The following is a 17,894-nucleotide window of genomic DNA, read 5'->3' as shown; positions in this document are numbered from 1 at the left end:
TTAATACATCTAGTCAACTAGTCCTTTAACTCTTATTCAAAACATTTTTTATCCATTATAATTTTCTTAAATTCAATCACATTTAAGTATCTTAAACATTTCCTTTATCTAAGTCATTTCAACTTTTTTATATTACTCATATCAAGAAAGAGAACAAAAAAGGGAAAAAAGGATACTGTATTATTTAGGGAATTCATCCCTCTTAGAATGACATATATTCCAAAACTTTTCTATTTCTTTAACCATATTCAAACAAATGTTTCTTTAAGTATTCTCTCTGGTAAGTCCCATAATCTATTTTCTTGATTTCCACTTTAGTCTTTTTTCTTTGCCCAGTATCTTTCTTAATCAATGTATTTTGCTGAATCAAAAAGTTTTTCCGTATGTTTGTAAATGTTGCTATAGATATAAAAAGTAAATCAGGTGAAGTGTCTTTGTACAGGGCTTCTGCCTTTCCATGTTTGTTGAAAATCTTTTTCTTTTTCTTTCTCTCCACTTCTCTTATCATTTCCTTTCTCTCCGATCTTCCTGACATCTCTACAGTCCATTTTATCCAATCTGTTTTCTTGTCCTCAGATTTATTTTGTAGTCTTAAGGGATAAGTTGTTTTTTCCAATTCTTGTGAATTTTTTTCCACTAGAATTAAATCATGTTTCCTTGTTTTGTTAAGTTTCATCTTTAAGTCTCTATTCTCAATTCTATATACATTTATCTGTTTTATCTGCTCCTTCTCTGTTGTTTTCTGAGAATTTTTTTGTTGTAGAGTTAACTTAGAAATAGATTGATTTATATTTTCAAAGTTATTTTGGATTTCTTTGTGGTTTAAAGTCATTGTTGTTTGAATTAGTTGCAGTATACTATATATCTCCTCCTATGAAGTATTTATGTTTTCTTGATATGTTCTTTCTACATGTCTCTGATCCATGATGGCCAAGAATTTGAGTTTTTCTCTTCCTTTCTTTTCTCTGCAGTCCCAATTAAATAGATATTTGTAATCCAAATAGTTTGAAAAAGATTTTTCCCCTAAAATTTATAATTCTCTTTGTCTACAGCCCAGATTATTGTCTTTTTTTGTCACAGCTGTTCTTTGTTGTTAAAACTTTGAAGGTCACAAACACAGATTAGTTTTTCCCACATTTTGCCATGTATTATATTAAAGTCATAGCTGTCATAGTCTTCATCCACCACTAGGTGTCATCAACTATTTGTTTTTCAATTTCCAAAATGAACAATTATCTTTAAAATGAGAGTCTTAACCATTCAAACAATTTTAGATTTATCCAGATTTAAGTTTTAAATTTCAGGTTTTAAATTATTTCACTTACATATATTTTGATCCTCCATAAAAAGATTAATTCACCGCTTCCATTAGTATAAGGGTGGGGCAGAAATCCCCCCCTTCCCTTTTGGAGGTATTTTGCTTCTTGGGGATCTTTTCCAGGAAATTAAATGTAGAATAGAAAAGAGAAGATCGAATTCCTCACCCAGTTTCAAGCACACTGTTCACAGTTGTACTGGACTTCGGTTGCTAGTAGCTTGGGCTGGTCGATGCAATATGGCCAGCCTTTCTCCTGTCAGGTTAGAAGGCTTTCCCCAAGTTGAACAGAACGGCTGCCACCCTTCCAGAGTCGCTGGAGCACCCTTCTTTTCTTCATTGCCTCTCTGCGGCGACTTAGATCCATTTAGGGCCCCCAGGTAGGGTGAAATTAGCCACGGGGGTGCAAAGAATCCGCAAGCCCGCAACCGGTCGCTACTGCACAAAACCAGAAGTCCTATAGTGCAATTTCTTACTATTTCAAAATCATAAAGTATTTCACTAAATAATTTAGGTCAGAGAAAAATCTGTGACCCTCCCAAAAGTTGTGAACAGCATGAGAAGGCTGGTCGCAGCAGCATCAGGCTCTGCAGCGTATCTTTTCTTGTCAATGCTATTCTCAGGAATAGCTGTGAGATCCTGAAGCAGGCAGTACCAGGCATCTGAAAGTGACTACCCGCTTTTATTCCCACTAGGATTTTAAATCCTGCTTCCAAGATCAGACATGCTGGAACATGTTGAAAAATTTTTTTTCCCCTCTAGAAACAGTTCTGCTTTCTGATAAAAAGCAACAGTAATAACAAAAACAATACTAGGCTACCAATTATACAAGGATTTTTTTTTTGTTTCATGGAAATGAAAGTCACCCAGAGTAGCTCCAAGGCGAGATGGGCAGCAAATAAATTAAACAAACAAACAAACAAATAAATCCAACTGCTAAGCAACCAATACATAATTAATTCTATGTATATATTAATGTTCTCACACAACCTTTCCCAACCTGGTATCTAAAAGTCAACTATGATAATTTCCACTAGCATGTTCAAGTTCAGTACTGGAAGAATATCATAATGGATTATGCTATTGTAAATTGTTTCATAGTACACAGGCACCCTTAGGTGTCCTCTAGATATGTTTCATTTCAATTCCCAAAATTTTCAGCAATAGTTGTACTGGTTATGGAATTCAGGGTGCTGAAATCTGTACATCTCAATATTTAATGACACATAAAAGATAAATATTTCCTAGAATACTTCAATAGAATCTGAATAAAATAGTCGGCATCGTACTAATGAACCAGTGATCAATATTGCCACCAGCTCCCAAAAGATATTAAAACTACCTAAGCCTAGTCCAAAATGCTAGTAGATTATGCAATCTGACTGTATATTGCTTTTTGAAAAATATGATAACCATTCACAGTTACAGTCCTAACACTAAATTTATATTGTCCTGGATAATTAGAATTAAGATGCTGCTAATAGGGCAGTGAAAAGCATTCATAAGAAGTGCTTTGGAAAGTATGTAAGCACAGATGAATTACTTCTTTTTATATATGCACAATGACAATATTTTGGGGGGGATGGGTTGTCAACAAAATAAAGCAACTATGCATGTACACAGAGATTCAAATAGTTGGGAACAACATTTAACTTTGTTATATTTCTGTTTTTATATCACTTTTATGCTATTGTAAATTACCCAAAGTTACTTAGTGAGATGGGAGGTGTAGAAATGTGATGAATAAAAAAAAATAAGGTGCATTAAGTCTTGCAAAAGATAAGGCTGATTAATGCTTTGAAAGATGATACCATACTTAGTGTTTCAAATGCTTTGCACAATACTCAGTGCTATTTTAATGGTATGTTTCAGTCAAAGTGACATTACACAGCTCTATCAAATAGAAATTGTTTTTACAAAAAAGATTGCCCTTACCTTTCTTTTGATGTCAATGAATTGAGAAAACATTACAGACCAATAGAATGCCAGTTCAAGTATATAGTAGTAATGAATCTCAGGCATCAATGGCTGGAGAATAAAAATAAATAAATAAAAAGATGTTAAAAACCCCACCAAGGTAAATTCAATAACTTTGGGAACAAGTCAAATCCTTATCTAAAATATATACCTGTATAATACTTTTGGAGATTTAGTGAGTTAAAACAATATTTTGAATTGTACCTTTTCTTTATTTTTTTTTCTAACCCAATGAAATATTGGAAAGAAATTACGTGAAGGATTAACTCTCCGAAAGCAAATGAAAAGCACCCAGATTTGGTGTAATGGGAGAAGCTGCCAAAGTAAAATCAAACTGGAAAATTGCCTGGTTCCATCACTCCCCCCCTTCCCAAAATATCCCACAATGCATACCTATGAGAGAGGCAGCTGTGTAATAACTTGGAAACTTGCTGGGTGTTCCCTTAACTCCCTCCCCCAGTCATGTGGCCCAGAGTGGAGCATATGCAGACCATCCACAATACATTTTAATGGTTCAGGTACCAGGCTAGAAATCGGGAGACTGTGAGTTCAAGTCCCACCTTAGCCTTAACCCATCTCACAGAGTTGTTGTTGTGGGAAAAATAGGAGGAGGAAGGAGTATTAGGCATGTTTGTCACTCTGAGTTGTTGGTAGAATCAATAAAGGCATGATGCAAATAAATAAAATGTGAGGGACAGCAGAAATATACACAGGTAACAAACATCATGTGAAGAAAATACAAATGCTTCTAATGCTGTTGTTGATAAAAGGATTCAAAACAATTCAAGAATGCTTGTTTTGCTTAACATTTTTCTTGATAACTGCTAATATTCTTTGCTTGTATGGTCAGCTTTGTTTTGAACTAGGAAGAAGAAAAAAAATTCTTGAGGGAGGTGGTAGTAGGCCTCTCTTTTCAAGAAGCATCCTTGGACCTGTGTACATTGGACAACTTTCATCCAACCTTACTAGTCCTCCTGGATCTGTCAGTGGTATTCAGTAACACTGATCATAGTATTCTTCTGGACCGCTTTGGGAGTTGGGAGGGGTTTTTGCTGTTTTGCTGTGGTTCTCCTTCCTGCGTGGCTGGTTCAATCAATCAGTAATATAAACCATGATACAAAACTGGGAGACATTTTCCCAAAAATAAAACCCTTTCCACCCAGGCTGATGCCTTTAAAGGTGACAATGAACACCTTGAATTGCACCTGGGAGACAAAGGAAAACCAGTTCTAGAAGTCGGTGACTAGGTTATTACCTTAGGGCAGGAGGGTTCCCCAACGTGGCAACTTTAAAACAGGTAGACTTCAACTCCTAGAATTCCTCAGCCAGTCAACTCCCACATTTTGGGAGTGGAAGTCCACATGTCTTAAATTTGCCAAGTTTGGGAACCCTCTACCCTAGAATGTCATTCAGTTTTAAAACTTGTTAAAACTTTTAAAAGGTTTGATGTGATCCAGTTTTACATGTAGCTGAAGGCGATTCAGAATCACTACTTTATTGGATCTGCAGCTCTAATGTCCTCCCCCACTGATGTCAGCTCAAATTGGTTCTCCACATAATAATAATAATAATAATAATAATAATAATAATAATAATAATAATAATAATAATAATAATAATAATAATAATAATAATAATAAGTTGGAAGGGACCTTGGAGGTCATCTAGTCCAACCCCCTGCTCAGGCAGGAAACCTTATACCATTTCAGACAAATGGCTGTCCAGTCTCTTCTTAAAAACTTCCAGTGATGGAGCATTCACCACTTCTGGAGGCAGGTTGTTCCACTGGTTAATTGTTCTGTCAGGAAGTTTCTCCTTAGTTCTAGGTTGCTTCTCTCCTTGACTAGTTTCCATCCGTTGCTTCTTCGTCTTGCTTTCAGGTGCTTTGGAGAATAGCTTGACTCCCTCTTCTTTGTGGCAGCCCCTGAGATATTGGAACACTGCTATCATGTCACCCCTCACCCTTCTCTTCATTAAACTACACATAACCAATTCCAGCAACCGTTCCTTATATGTTTTAGCCTCCAATCATCTTTGTTGCTCTTCTCTGTACTCTTTCTAGAGTCTCGACATCTTTTTTACATCGTGGTGACCAAAACTGGATGCAGTATTCCAGGTGTGGCCTTACCAAGGCATTGTAAAGTGGTATTAGTACTTCACTTGATCTTGATTCTATCCCTCTGTTAATGCAGCCTAGCACTATGTTGGTTTTTTTGGCAGCTGCAGCACACTGCTGGCTCATATTGAAGTGATTGTCCACTAGGACTCTCTGATTAGGCATGGGGGGGGGAAGTGCCTGGCATTCTTTTGTAAATTCAGCTCTGATTCAAAATCAGTGGAACACGTTTACATAAATAGAAGATACTCTCCTTGCAACAAACCTTCATTATAACCCATAGGTTTTCCCCACTGAAAATGTCTGTCAGTTCCTCAAGGTCACTTCATTTTTCTTTTTACTATCAGGTCAGACCAATCTATAAATCTAGTCCAGGTCAGTTGTGACTTCACAGTAGGCCATATTTTCATCACCAGTACCTTACAGGTATATTGAGGTTCAGATCTGGTGTTTTTTTTTAAAGAAGGTTGGAAGAGTCCTTGATCCCCTTCCCTCCCAAGGAGTTGAGGAAAACCTAGCTTCCCCATCTCTTCTGCTTTGTCAACTCCAAAGCTTCTTCTTTAAAATGACACCTGACCTTGTCACTAACTGTTGAGAAAATGAGATTACAGCAGTAAGCAGTGGTAAAATGATAAAAAAAAGATTCCCTTCCCCAAGCCCCAGCTCTTCCTCCCTTCTACCACCTAGACCAGTCTTTTTCAAACTTGGCAATTTGAAAGATATATGGAATTCTGGGAGCTGAAGTCCACACATCTTAAAGTTGTCAAGTTTGAAAAACACTCATCTAGACTAAATAAACGAAGTGAAAGGTTGTATTTGAAGATGGCAGCTGCAGCCATTTCGAAGGGTGGCTGTACGTTTTCAACATTTTACATTCATGCCATGCAACCCTGCGTTCTGTTGTTCTTTTACCTGATATGGGTAACCAATCCAGCACTGCTTTGTGTTCCACAGCCAAGGACTCTTAAAAAAAAAGCAAATAAATAAGCAAGACAGAGAAAAAGAGGAGAGGGAAAAAAAGATTAAAATGCTTGCAGAGCAATGCAACCGAATCTTCTGGACATTTGAAACACATTCATCTGACCCTGCCAGTGATTGGCAAGTGATTGGGCCAATCACTTTCTCTGAGCCCAACTACATTCACAGGGTTCTTGTTATCAGGAACATAAAGATGTGTCGGATGGTTAGGGTTTCCCTGAAAATAAGACCAGGTCTTATATTAATTTTTGCTCCAAAAGACGCATTAGGAATTATTTTCCAGTCAGGGTTTATATTTGGGGAAATACGGTACTAAATGCATCCGTCTGGCTGACAGTCTTAACTGGGGCTTATTTTCTGGTTGGGAATTACTTTCGGGGAAACACGGGATGTTCTTCACCTTGAGTTATTTGTAAAAATAAATAAATAAAGGTGGGATACAAACAAACAACAAACGAATCAACATTTGTCTATGGCTTAACCTATGAACTCCGCCATCATGATTTGTAAATTAAAGCTTATGGCTTAGGGTGTTTATAGGATGTGAGCCAACTATGTTTTATTTAGGAAGTTATGGTTATTTGAAACATGACTCAGTACAATTAGGTGACTTGGTACTACTGAGATCACACTTCAAAGACTAATTATTTTGCCTTTCAATGTTTTGCTTATGTCTGTGAGGTACTTACTTCATACTCTAGACCTCATTAGGAACTAAATTCTGCTATGCTGAAAAATAAAAAGGGGCAGTAATGGTTGTCCCTTGATTTTTGTCCAAATGTTTGAACTTAATTAAGCATTCTGGTTATGGATCCATTTAGGAAATGAAGCTAATAGCTATTGGCAGTCCTAAATTCTTTTTTAAAATAAGTCACTTAAATTGTAAACGTGTATATATTATCTCATATTAGGAGAAGTTCATATTCTGTATTTCTTATGAATTGTGTATCAACTACATAAGTGCGTGACATAGAATTAATAGTCAAACCACAGCCTGGTAATATGTAATACTAGTAATATTTAATAATAATGTCCAGCTCAATTAATTTTTGTTACACTGTGTGCACACTATAGCTATCTACATTTGTAATGAAAGAAAGATGGTTTTATTTTTCTTAAGCTATAAATGATCAACTATGAAAAAAGTTGGAGCCTGAAATTTTAAGTAAACTTGAACAGTCATTTTTATTGACTAAATTTTTAGGCTGTGAAGTACAAAGTATTCAGTTTAGAAAAGGGCTAATTATTGATCTGGGCTGCAGGTATTATTATCAAGCAACAAATAAACAATCAAACTCACCACCAAGCACTTTGAAAGCAATGCGGATGAAACTGAGTGAGATCTGATCTTCTCTTTACCCTAAGCACTTTCTCTTCCTGCAAAAGCTGCCTGACGTATCTTTCCCCCTGTGAGGAGAGAGGGGAGGGAATTTCTATCCCACCCTCAAAGAATAGCGGCGCCTGACTACCCAGGGGAATTAAAGCATTAAAAGAACAACTTTAATCTAATTGGATTTATATGTTCCTGAAACTTGGGGACCAAAATTTTTCCTATTTTTATTGGAGACTCTTGTTTTTATCTACAAAAAAGAAATAAAATTGGAAAAAGTATTATAAAAATTTTGGACTTAAAAAAACCTTAAATTGCATCAGTGACATCTTCTGGCGAAGTTTGGTATTGCAACTTGTTATTTCCTAAAAGAGACTTGGCTCGAAGCCCAGACCTTAGATAAGACTTTTCTGACCTTGGCACCACCTGTGAGAGACTTAATTGTAAGAAAACAGCTGGGGAGCATTACTGGCCTACTTGAACTGTGAATGTAAACCTTTACTGACTCTCAGAATTATATGTGGGAAATTGCTTTCCTATCTCTTTATTTGAGGAATATTGGTCACTATATGAGATGTTGAAATACCTTGGACTATAAAATCTTGCTTGATAAACGACTTCTACTAGAAAGACTATTTATAAACATGTGAAAGAGATGGATGAAGACCAGGAAAAGATTCTTTCCATGTTGAAAGCAATACATGAAACCATTCTTTCAGCTTGTGATAAAATAAGACCTAACATAAAAGATCAAGATGCCAGCTTAGATACAAAAGCCCAAAATTTGACTACAACCAAAGAACCAACAATGCAGAAGATAACAGAAGAAATGGGACAATCACATATTAAGACAGAGGACTCAACTGACCAACAAATACAGCTGATGAAAAATCTAGAAAAGGACGTGACAACACTGAAAATGGAAATGACTTTCTATATAAATCAGAAGAAATTTGAGAAAGAAGAACAGATTGAATGGAAGACAAACACATCAGGGCAAGCATGGGGAATTGGAATAATAGGGAGACAACTTAACGAATACAAATGGGCTAATCCTTCCAAAAAAATGGCAAATAAATGGTCTCCTTTATTTGTATAATAATAAAGGGAGGTCTATTTGACGATCCAAAAGCACTGATATGGAAGCCTAGTTGCCAAAGGAAGAAAGCCAGAATAAGGTTGAAGAAAATTGGGGTCTTAACTTATTAGAGGGGATTTCATATTATTAATTAGAGGGTTAAAGGGAGAAGTTGAATAAGGGGGAATTCTGGTCATTAGATTTAAAATACTTGGAAATTAGTTGAAAATAAGGGTTTATCTGTTTAATATTTAAAAATTAGACCTAGAAGGAAAAAGAAAATTAATTATGAATCTGTTTGATCTATTGATTAACCCAGGTAATATACATAATGGTTTTGATTTATTAAAGGGGACATTGTATTATTAAGTAGATGATTTAATATGGTGGGAAATAGATAACTCTTAGGAAATAGAATAAGATTACATTCAAATAGATAAAATGTATATTTTGGATATTAGATTTGCTATGAATTGAGACAAGGGAAATCTTGGTTACCTAAAGCCTGAAAATTATAAATATCAAAGGTTAAATTGGAATATTGATGGGAAACTAAAAAATGGGTAAAATTAATAACAGGATATGGATTGTTTATGAAGATTGAATGTAATTACGTATAGCTAAAATTTATTGATAAATGTAATAATGATGTTTTTATTGAGTGAATATAATAACTGTACTAGCTTGAATACGAGACAGTAAATGTTAAGGAGAAAAGAGAAGAAATATTTGATGTTGTAATTTGAGATGTGTACTAAAGATTTTGTTATCAAACTATTGATTAACCCAGTCACCACGTTAAATGTAAAATTGGAAAATTAATAAAAATATTAGTAAAAAAAAGATGTAGACAATGACCAAGACTGACAAACAAAGCATATAATAACAGCGGCATGTAATAACAGCGGCAAGAATTATATTCGTACAATATAGTGGGAAATAATTTAAAAAAATATTAGAATGTGCGGAGATGGACAGACTTACTTTGAGGTTGAAAGAAAAAGAAGAAACAGAGTATTATCAAACTTGGGACTTATTTTATCAAAGGCTAGAGAAAGAATAGAGGATTAGAAATTAAATTTGTATTAGTGAATGTAAAATTCAGACAAAACATTTGTTGAACAAGTACTGTACTATTGAATGTATGAAAAAAATCAATAAAAATTATATTAAAAAAGGATGTGGATAATGGTCTATAGAGACCCTCATAATATGGGGCAGGGACCATCTCTCCCCAATTATATGTACTTCCCCATCAGCTCTGGCAGGAGGGGAGGCATGCTCTAGGTCCTGCTTCCTAAGTAGCATCATCTGCCTTTGGAACATCATCCTCCCAGAGCTTAGACTGACACCAATCCTATTGGCTTTTCTGAAAATCTTAGCCATGATTTTGTCACCAGGTTTGGAGATCAAGATGTGTGCTAGAGCCTATGTACTGTATTAACTATCTATTTGGGGTTTTTTGTCCTTGTCTGCTGTCTCTACTGGTTTGTATTTTATACTGCTTCTTGCTTTTTAATTGTTGGTAATTGCCCATGAATTTGAGATGGGCAGCTATGTAAATTGAAATGATAAAGTAGATAAAAAGAAATGAATGAATGAATAAGCATTACAGTCAGAAGTTCACTTCATCTGGACCTTTGTGTTACATAGTGGCCAACAAGATGAATTCAGGATGTTCATAATCAGGGACAAGCGGTCAATAGCAATGTTTTGTTGGGGTTTCCTAGGAGCTGCTATTTAAGGTACATTGCCTGTGAACTCAGAGGTACCAACATCCATCAAGAGTAGACTATACATAGCACAATCCTTCATGAAATCATCCCACTCCATTCTTAAAAGTCTCTGGTGCATGTTACTCACATCTGACAGCAAGAAACCCCAGTTTAATTATAGGCACCACAAAGAAGTACTTATTTATAGGTCCTAGAATCTCCCTGCGTTTATTATTATTGTTGGATGATCCTAATGTTGTTAAGAGAAAAAGAAAATTGCCTATTAACATTTCTCATACTATAGTATACATGATTATGTATATGTTTATCATGTCTCCACTTACTTCACCTAAATCATACTTAGCATACTTCTTTAAACTTGCCTCCCTGGAGAGATGCTCTAGCCCTCTAATTATTTCCATCTTCTTACTACTACTCATCAGAAGAAGAATCCAGCAGGCCCTACAATTTTAATGGGTTGGGTATTAACCCCCAGGACGTTGACTCTTTTTGCTTTTATTGCATAGTATTGCATGTTGCCCAGAGTCATTATGAGTAAAGTAGCCTATAAATAAGTATAAGTAGTTCTCAACTTACAACTGTTGTTGAGTCCGGAATTACAGTTGTAAATCACTGTGGTTGTAAGTTGAGGCATCATGTGATCAGATTCAAAGTTATGAGCATTTTTTTTACAATGGTTGTTAAGCATTGTAGTAATTGAGCAAATTCGTTTTCCCTAATGGGCATTTTTTTAACAGATAACTGAAAGTAAATGCCAGAAACTGGCAAAAAAATTGCAAATTGCAGCCATATGACTGTGGAATGTTGCAAATGGCTATAAAGGTGAGCCAGTTGCCAAGTGCCCAAAATGTGATTGTATGACCATGGTGTGTATATATGCTGTCATTGTAAATCTGAAAATGGGTCACAGGCAGTGACTGTTCTTAGTACTACAAGTAAGTGAAGGTGATAATAATATGAAATAGAAAGGGAAGGTTACTCAATAATTACCCTCTGCTGTGCATTATCCTCTTCCTTGTGTTTGACTTTGAGTATTCTTTTGAACCCCATCAGCATCTAGATTTCTATTCACATTTACCGTAGGATAAATTCTCAGTATTTAGAATAGGAAAACAAATCTAGACTTCCAGTTTGCCGATGCGGCCACCATGGACGTTTCGGAAGACGAGCTCTGTCTTCCTCATCCAGTTTTGCATCACTAGGGGACCCTGAAAAGGGTCGAAAGTCACCCTGTAGGGGTGACCAGCAAGGAGGGACCCTTGCTGGATCGCGAGAGAGTGGTAGCTCTCCCACTAGAGCTGGCACAACCCTCCAAACTGGCAGATGAAAGACCGGCTGTAGGAATATGGTTCGTCACTAGGCTGCAGACAGCCGAAGTCACACTTACCACCAGGCAACTTTAAAGCAGCGCGGAAGAGACTGGGTGAGATCTACCTCTCTTAAATCCTAATTACTTTTTGTACCTGCATAAGCTGCTAAATTATTTTTTCCCCTGTGGAGAGGGAAGGGAGAGTTTAGCCCTCCCTCCAGAAACAGCGGCAACTGACTACCCAGGGGAGTTTAAAACATTAAAAAAATTAACTCGATCCCAATTGGAATTTTATTTCCTAAAATTTGTGGATTAAAAGGTTTTTTATTTTCTACTCTCTACTTTCTATTTTTACTGAAGATCTGGGTTTTTGCTTATAAAATAGAAACAAAACTGAAAAGATTAAAATAACTTTGGGATTCAAAGGGAATCTTTAAATGGCAGGAGTGGCATCTTGTGGCTAAACTTGATACTTCAATTTGTTATTGTTTAAAAGGGACTTGGCTGACAGCCCAGAAAATAGCTAAGACACATGTCACCTTGAAACATCAGCTGGGAGAAGCTCAGCTGTGCTCCTTACCCAGTGGAAAAAACAACAACTTTCTTTTTGAATTCCCTGACTGTAAAGCTTCTAGCCTAACACACTATTATGGAAGAAGATCAGGAACAGATCTTTCCTATGGAGGAATTACACACAACGGTCTTTAAGATATAATTGACTCCTTCTGCTTGACCTTTATTATTTTTAACAATACTAAAGCCAATAAAAACAGAAAAAGGTGAATCGGGATGTAAACAATTAACAGGCTTATTTGAAGCAATGTATTATTTCAAAGTGTCGAGACAAGCATCTTTGCTCTAAATCCCACATGAAAGCACTTCCCTGGATACAGTATATCTAGAAGGCCAATAAAAAATATACCCCGCAGAATCACATCTTATTTTTATGAGAGGACTACACAGACAGTTCATCATTTCAAAAGCTCTCACGAAAGCAGTATTCCAGTATTTGAGAGGCTGGAAGAGGGGGTTAAATTATTCTCCAAAGCACCAGAGAGAAGGACAAGAAACAATGGCTGGAAACTGACCAAAGACAGAAGCAATCTGGAATTAAGGAGAAACTTCCTAACAGTGAGGACAATCAACCAGTGGAACAGCTTGCCCCCCCCCCAGAAATCGTGGGCGCTCCATCACTGGAGGTTTTTAGGAAGAGACTGGACCAGGGGTGTCAAACTCAATTTCATTGAGGGCCGCATCAGCATTGCGGTTGCCCTCAAGGGGCCGGGTGGGTGTGGCCAGGGTGGGCATGGCCTACTGGGTGGGCGTGGCTAGAGTGCGTATGGCCTACTGGGTGGGCGTGGCCAGCTCTACATCGTTCACATCAAGGGTGCCTCTGGGGGCCCGGGCAGGAGTGGGACAGATCTGAGGGTCTCTGGCAGGAGGAGGGTCTCTGGGCCAGGGCCAAGGCAGTGGGGGCCGTTCCCTCACTGTTTCCAGGATGGCTTCGCGGGCCGCATGAAACCACTTCGTGGGCCGGATCTGGCCCCCGGGCCTTGTGTTTGACATGTCTGGACTGGGCAGTCACTTGTCTGAAATGGTATAGGTTCTCCTGTTTGAGTGGGGAGCTGGACTAGAAGACCTCCAAGGTCCCTTCCAGCTCTATTCTATTCTAAAGTGCAATGGACTGGAATGAGGAGGTGAACCCCGGGATGGAGGTGGTACATTCCAGAGAAATAAGAGGCAACTCAGTCCGGATGTTATGTGTGAGGGTAGAAGGGTGAAGACCACCTCTCCCTAACAATTCACAGAATATATTATACATGCAGATAGCAGGGTTCTTAGTCTGGAAAAAAAATGTCTATAGGTGTAAATTAATAAAGAACTCAGGTTGGAAGAACTGCCGTGTGTCATTCTGGGTTTGAGAGAAAGATCGCCTTGAATCAAGTTCAAAATGTGAAGACAACAAAGGATCTCAAGGGATAATAATTCATCTGTTTACCAAGAGGTCACAACAACCACAGAAGAAAGCAGGAGACCTATCAGCTTTATCTTAATATATACCTCAAGAATCAATTACTGGCCCTCTTATAGAAAATGCTCCAGAATACTTATGCAGCATAGAATTCAGACCACCCAAATTCCAACAACCAGTTTTGGAATTGATAATGAAAATATTAAAATGGTAGACAGATTCTGCCTCTTAGGTCCCTTCCAACTTTACTATTATGAAATCAACAGTAAAGGAATATGCTTTGACTCTGCTTGTAGGAAGCCAGCAGGAAGGGTCGCAAATGGCAAACATGTGACCACAGGATGATGCAACTGGTGGTAATAAGTTGTAAATGGAAGCTGGCAGCCAAACATCGGAATTTATGTTCATGTGACTGCAGGGGCATTGCACTGGTCAGACCTTCGAGGACCAGTTGCAAATCCCTTCCCTTAGTGCTGTCATAATTTTGAACAATCATTGTACGAATGGTTGTAACTTGGGGGACTCCCAGCACTTCCATAATGTTGCCAGGAAAACTGTGTGAATCCTCTCCCCATGGCTCAAGTGAAATCCCAGGGAGTCTTTATTTCTTCGCTACGTACAGGAGTAAAAATGTCAGAGGCAAGAAGAAAAGCAAAAACTAGAGAAACCAGCACGAGCTAGTAGCCAATTATTCCAAGGGGGACAAAGCTGGGGGACGAGAACTCCATGAAACAGCGGAAAATCAAGGATAGGAACTCCCTCAGTAGGTTTTGGTTAAAAAACTGGCTACTCAGAACTGACTTTAGTATGGACTACTGCCATTATCTATGGGGAAGGAAAGAGAACAAGGCCAAAAGCAGTTTTCAGCCATAGAATGTTCAGTTCAATAAAACACCACACGTATACTATGTGTGGATCCACCCATATACTACGACAATACATTACAACATCCTTGGTTCTTGAAAAGTACTCGATGTGTACATAGGCCAGCACCAGCTAAAGAAACAGGCATCTGTGACTTCTGCAAACTGTACTGAACAAATAATATCTGGGCATTTTACAGTTAGATAATATCAAGCATGGACAAGTTAAAAATTTGATTAGTGAAGAACACATCCAAAGGGTGAGAAAAGGGCTAAACACACCATTAAATGATGAAAACACCATTAAAAACAGCAATACCTGGGCCACACCTGTGATACTATACACTGTTGGAATTATTAAATGAACATAAGCTGACTGGAGAGTTTGTACCAAAAATCAAGCATATTAATAAATATTCCCTTTGTATTACATCTCCATAGTGATATTGATATATGAAAATGAAGTCAGAGATTAACTATTGAAGAAGAAAAACATGCATTTGAGGATTATGTAAAAGACAGCCATGAACAAGCACTGATGCAAGTTAGGAATTGGAACTTATTGAATGTGCATGAAGCGAAATATGAGTATCAGAATAAAATAATAAAAATAGGAACAGAATGTTGGCAAAAAAAAAGCATTACACAATCAATTTCTACACAAGATACCAGGGCAAGTGGATAAAGATAACACCTGGCAATGGCTGACAACTGGAACGTCAAAAAAAATATGAAAGTGAAGTCTTGGTTTTAGTTGCACAAGAACAAGTTATTGAACTTGCAATCAAGGCCAAAGTTAAAAAAAATATTCAAATGGTCAAATTAGATTATGCAGGTAGATCATATATTCATATTGTGCAGGAAGATGCCACCATCAAGTTCCCTTCGTCCAGTGCGCTCGCACAGGGAGGGTCTTCTCAGGGTGCCGCCGGTAAAAGACTGCCGGCGGATAACACCCAGGGGGAGGGCCTTCTCTGTGGGTGCGCCTGCCCTCTGGAACCAGCTGCCTGTGGAGCTCAGGACTGCCCCCGACCTGCGTTCATTCCGCCCGAACCTGAAGAATTGGCTCTTTGAGCTCTCTGGCCCAGGCTGAGAATTTTAACTGGGGTTTTATTTTCAGGGATAATTTAATTTTTTTAATTGTCTTTTAACTTTTGTATTTTGTATTGGTGTGATTTTAAAATGCCCTGTAAACCGCCCTGAGTCCTTCGGGAAAGGGCGGTATATAAATCTAATAAAATTAAATTAATTAAATTAAAAAGATTACATAAAGTGATTATAAACAATGATATAACACAGTTGCCAAAATAAACTGGAGAAGATCACAAAGTATCAAGTTGTGAAAAATCGTAAAAAAGAACTAGAGAAAACCACAAAATACAAAGATCTGCAAATAGTAGTAGAATAACTATGGCAAAAGAAGCAAAGATAGCACCAATAGTAATAGGCACCTTGGGTGCAATACCAAAACATCTAGAGGAGCTCTTGAGCACCATCGGCACTGACAAAATCATCACTAGTCAATTGCAAAAAGGGAGTTTTATTTGGAACGACTTACAATGATATCTGTAATATTATTAAACATCTGCCTATCCCAGGTCTTTGGGAAGGACTTATTAGGTAGACCAAAATGCCAATCTAAACATCTGGATGATTGGGTGATCAACCATAATGATAAAATTGTTTTTAAACTGTTATAATAATTTCTTATGAAGGGGGTTATTTGGAGCCACTGTTTTGCTCATTTTTGCTCATTTTTAGTCTCCCATTTCCCAACCATAATGTACATTTCCACTGTAATTTATCTGTATCTTTTGAAAACTTTTAAACTTTCTTCATGCTAAAAGAGACTGCAGCTACTGAGATTCTACAAAAACCTCTAAATAGAAGGAAGGAAGGAATATTAGGTATGTTCATCATCTTGAGTTATTTATAAAAATATAAAGATGGGATTTTAAAAAATTAAAAGAAACTGTCTGTCTTAATAATTAAAAGAAATATACAAATAACAAACCAAGATAGTGGCATGGATAACTTTCCTATATTAGATTTGCAAAAGAGACTTGTTAAAGCTTTGAAGAATTTTCCGAGAAGGGATAAGGAAAACATGAAATGAAATCAAGTTCTCGAACCCTATTTGAAGAGACTAAAGATCAAAATTGTTAAAAGTAAAAGGAAGTAATATAAAGTTGTTTTATCTGATCAAGGTTAAAATAGACGTGTTATTAACTCTGGTAATCCTTAATGGACTTTTGCTGATGTGGAATGGAATGACAAGGATTTAAGGGGATTTCTTTATAGGTAAGAGATGAGATATGGAGGAAGAGATCATTTGTTGTATTTTAAGAGAAGGTGATAAGTTACTAAAATTGTTCATACTTCTGAGGAATGGGGAAGTAATTACTTTATATATTCTCGTTTCTTTTTCTGTTCTATCTTTCCGTTTTTTCTTCCTGCACTTTTTATTTTTTATTTTTATTCTTTTGGGGTTTTTTTAAAGTTTTTATCTTTTCATCTGTAATTTCTAATTTTTAAAAAAGAAAGTCTACTGCTACTTTTTGGTAATTGTGCTTTCAGATAGCTCTGGGGTCACAAAGCAGAGGTCTAGAGTCTGTATGCCACCGCCAGATCCTTTAAGTCACCTGGCCCTACTTTAACAAAACATTGTTTTATCCTCAAAGACTCAACTGAATACTCCTGCTCTTGAGGATTACAGTCTTATTTGATAGATAACGGGTTTTCATCCAAATGTATCAAGCGTGCAAGTGAGACTGCAGTGTCAGAGTCTGGTGGCTGTGATAATACACCCCTTACATTTTAAAGCAGTCCAATGCAGAATTGGTCATGAAAAAAATAAACTTAAAATGGACTTTCTAATTGCTCTACAGTTTGGGTTCTGGTGATTTATGACCAGTGCTAGTCTACGTAGGAAAAGAAAAGTACTGGTCTCTAAAGATTTATGAATGTAAAGTCACTTTAACCACTCAACCTGGAATTCTAACATGACCAGTTCAGATGGTCATCAGAAACAACAAATAATCTCACGGGGAAATATACCTTTATATTCTGATTTTACAGTATTATACTTTATATTCATTCGTCAGAAATGAACAAAGTTTCCCTTTGCATCCAGTGGCATATTCATGAATGCATGACCATAACAATACATAATAATGTATTGGTGTTATGGGTTTCTGAAATGTATTTAGAGCAATCACTG

At 37.0% G+C, this 17,894-nt stretch overlaps 1 protein-coding gene across 1 annotated transcript in view; it reads right to left on the bottom strand.

Moving 5' to 3' along the window:
• CERS6 (ceramide synthase 6) overlaps nt 1–17,894 on the bottom strand; it is a 113,770-nt gene that overhangs the window by 29,964 nt on the left and 65,912 nt on the right. Inside the window, exons 5-6 of the mRNA XM_081334085.1 lie at nt 6,321–6,371; nt 3,251–3,343 (exon numbers count right to left, since the gene is read on the bottom strand). Coding sequence (XP_081190211.1) covers nt 3,251–3,343; nt 6,321–6,371 — 144 coding nt within the window. The remainder of the gene's footprint in view (nt 1–3,250; nt 3,344–6,320; nt 6,372–17,894) is intronic.

The sequence above is a fragment of the Vipera berus genome, assembly GCF_964194415.1.
Source record: "Vipera berus genome assembly, chromosome: 1".
Lineage (NCBI taxonomy): Eukaryota > Metazoa > Chordata > Lepidosauria > Squamata > Viperidae > Vipera > Vipera berus.
The sequence above is the reverse complement of the archived record's forward strand: the minus strand, read 5'-3'. Positions and strand labels throughout refer to the sequence as shown.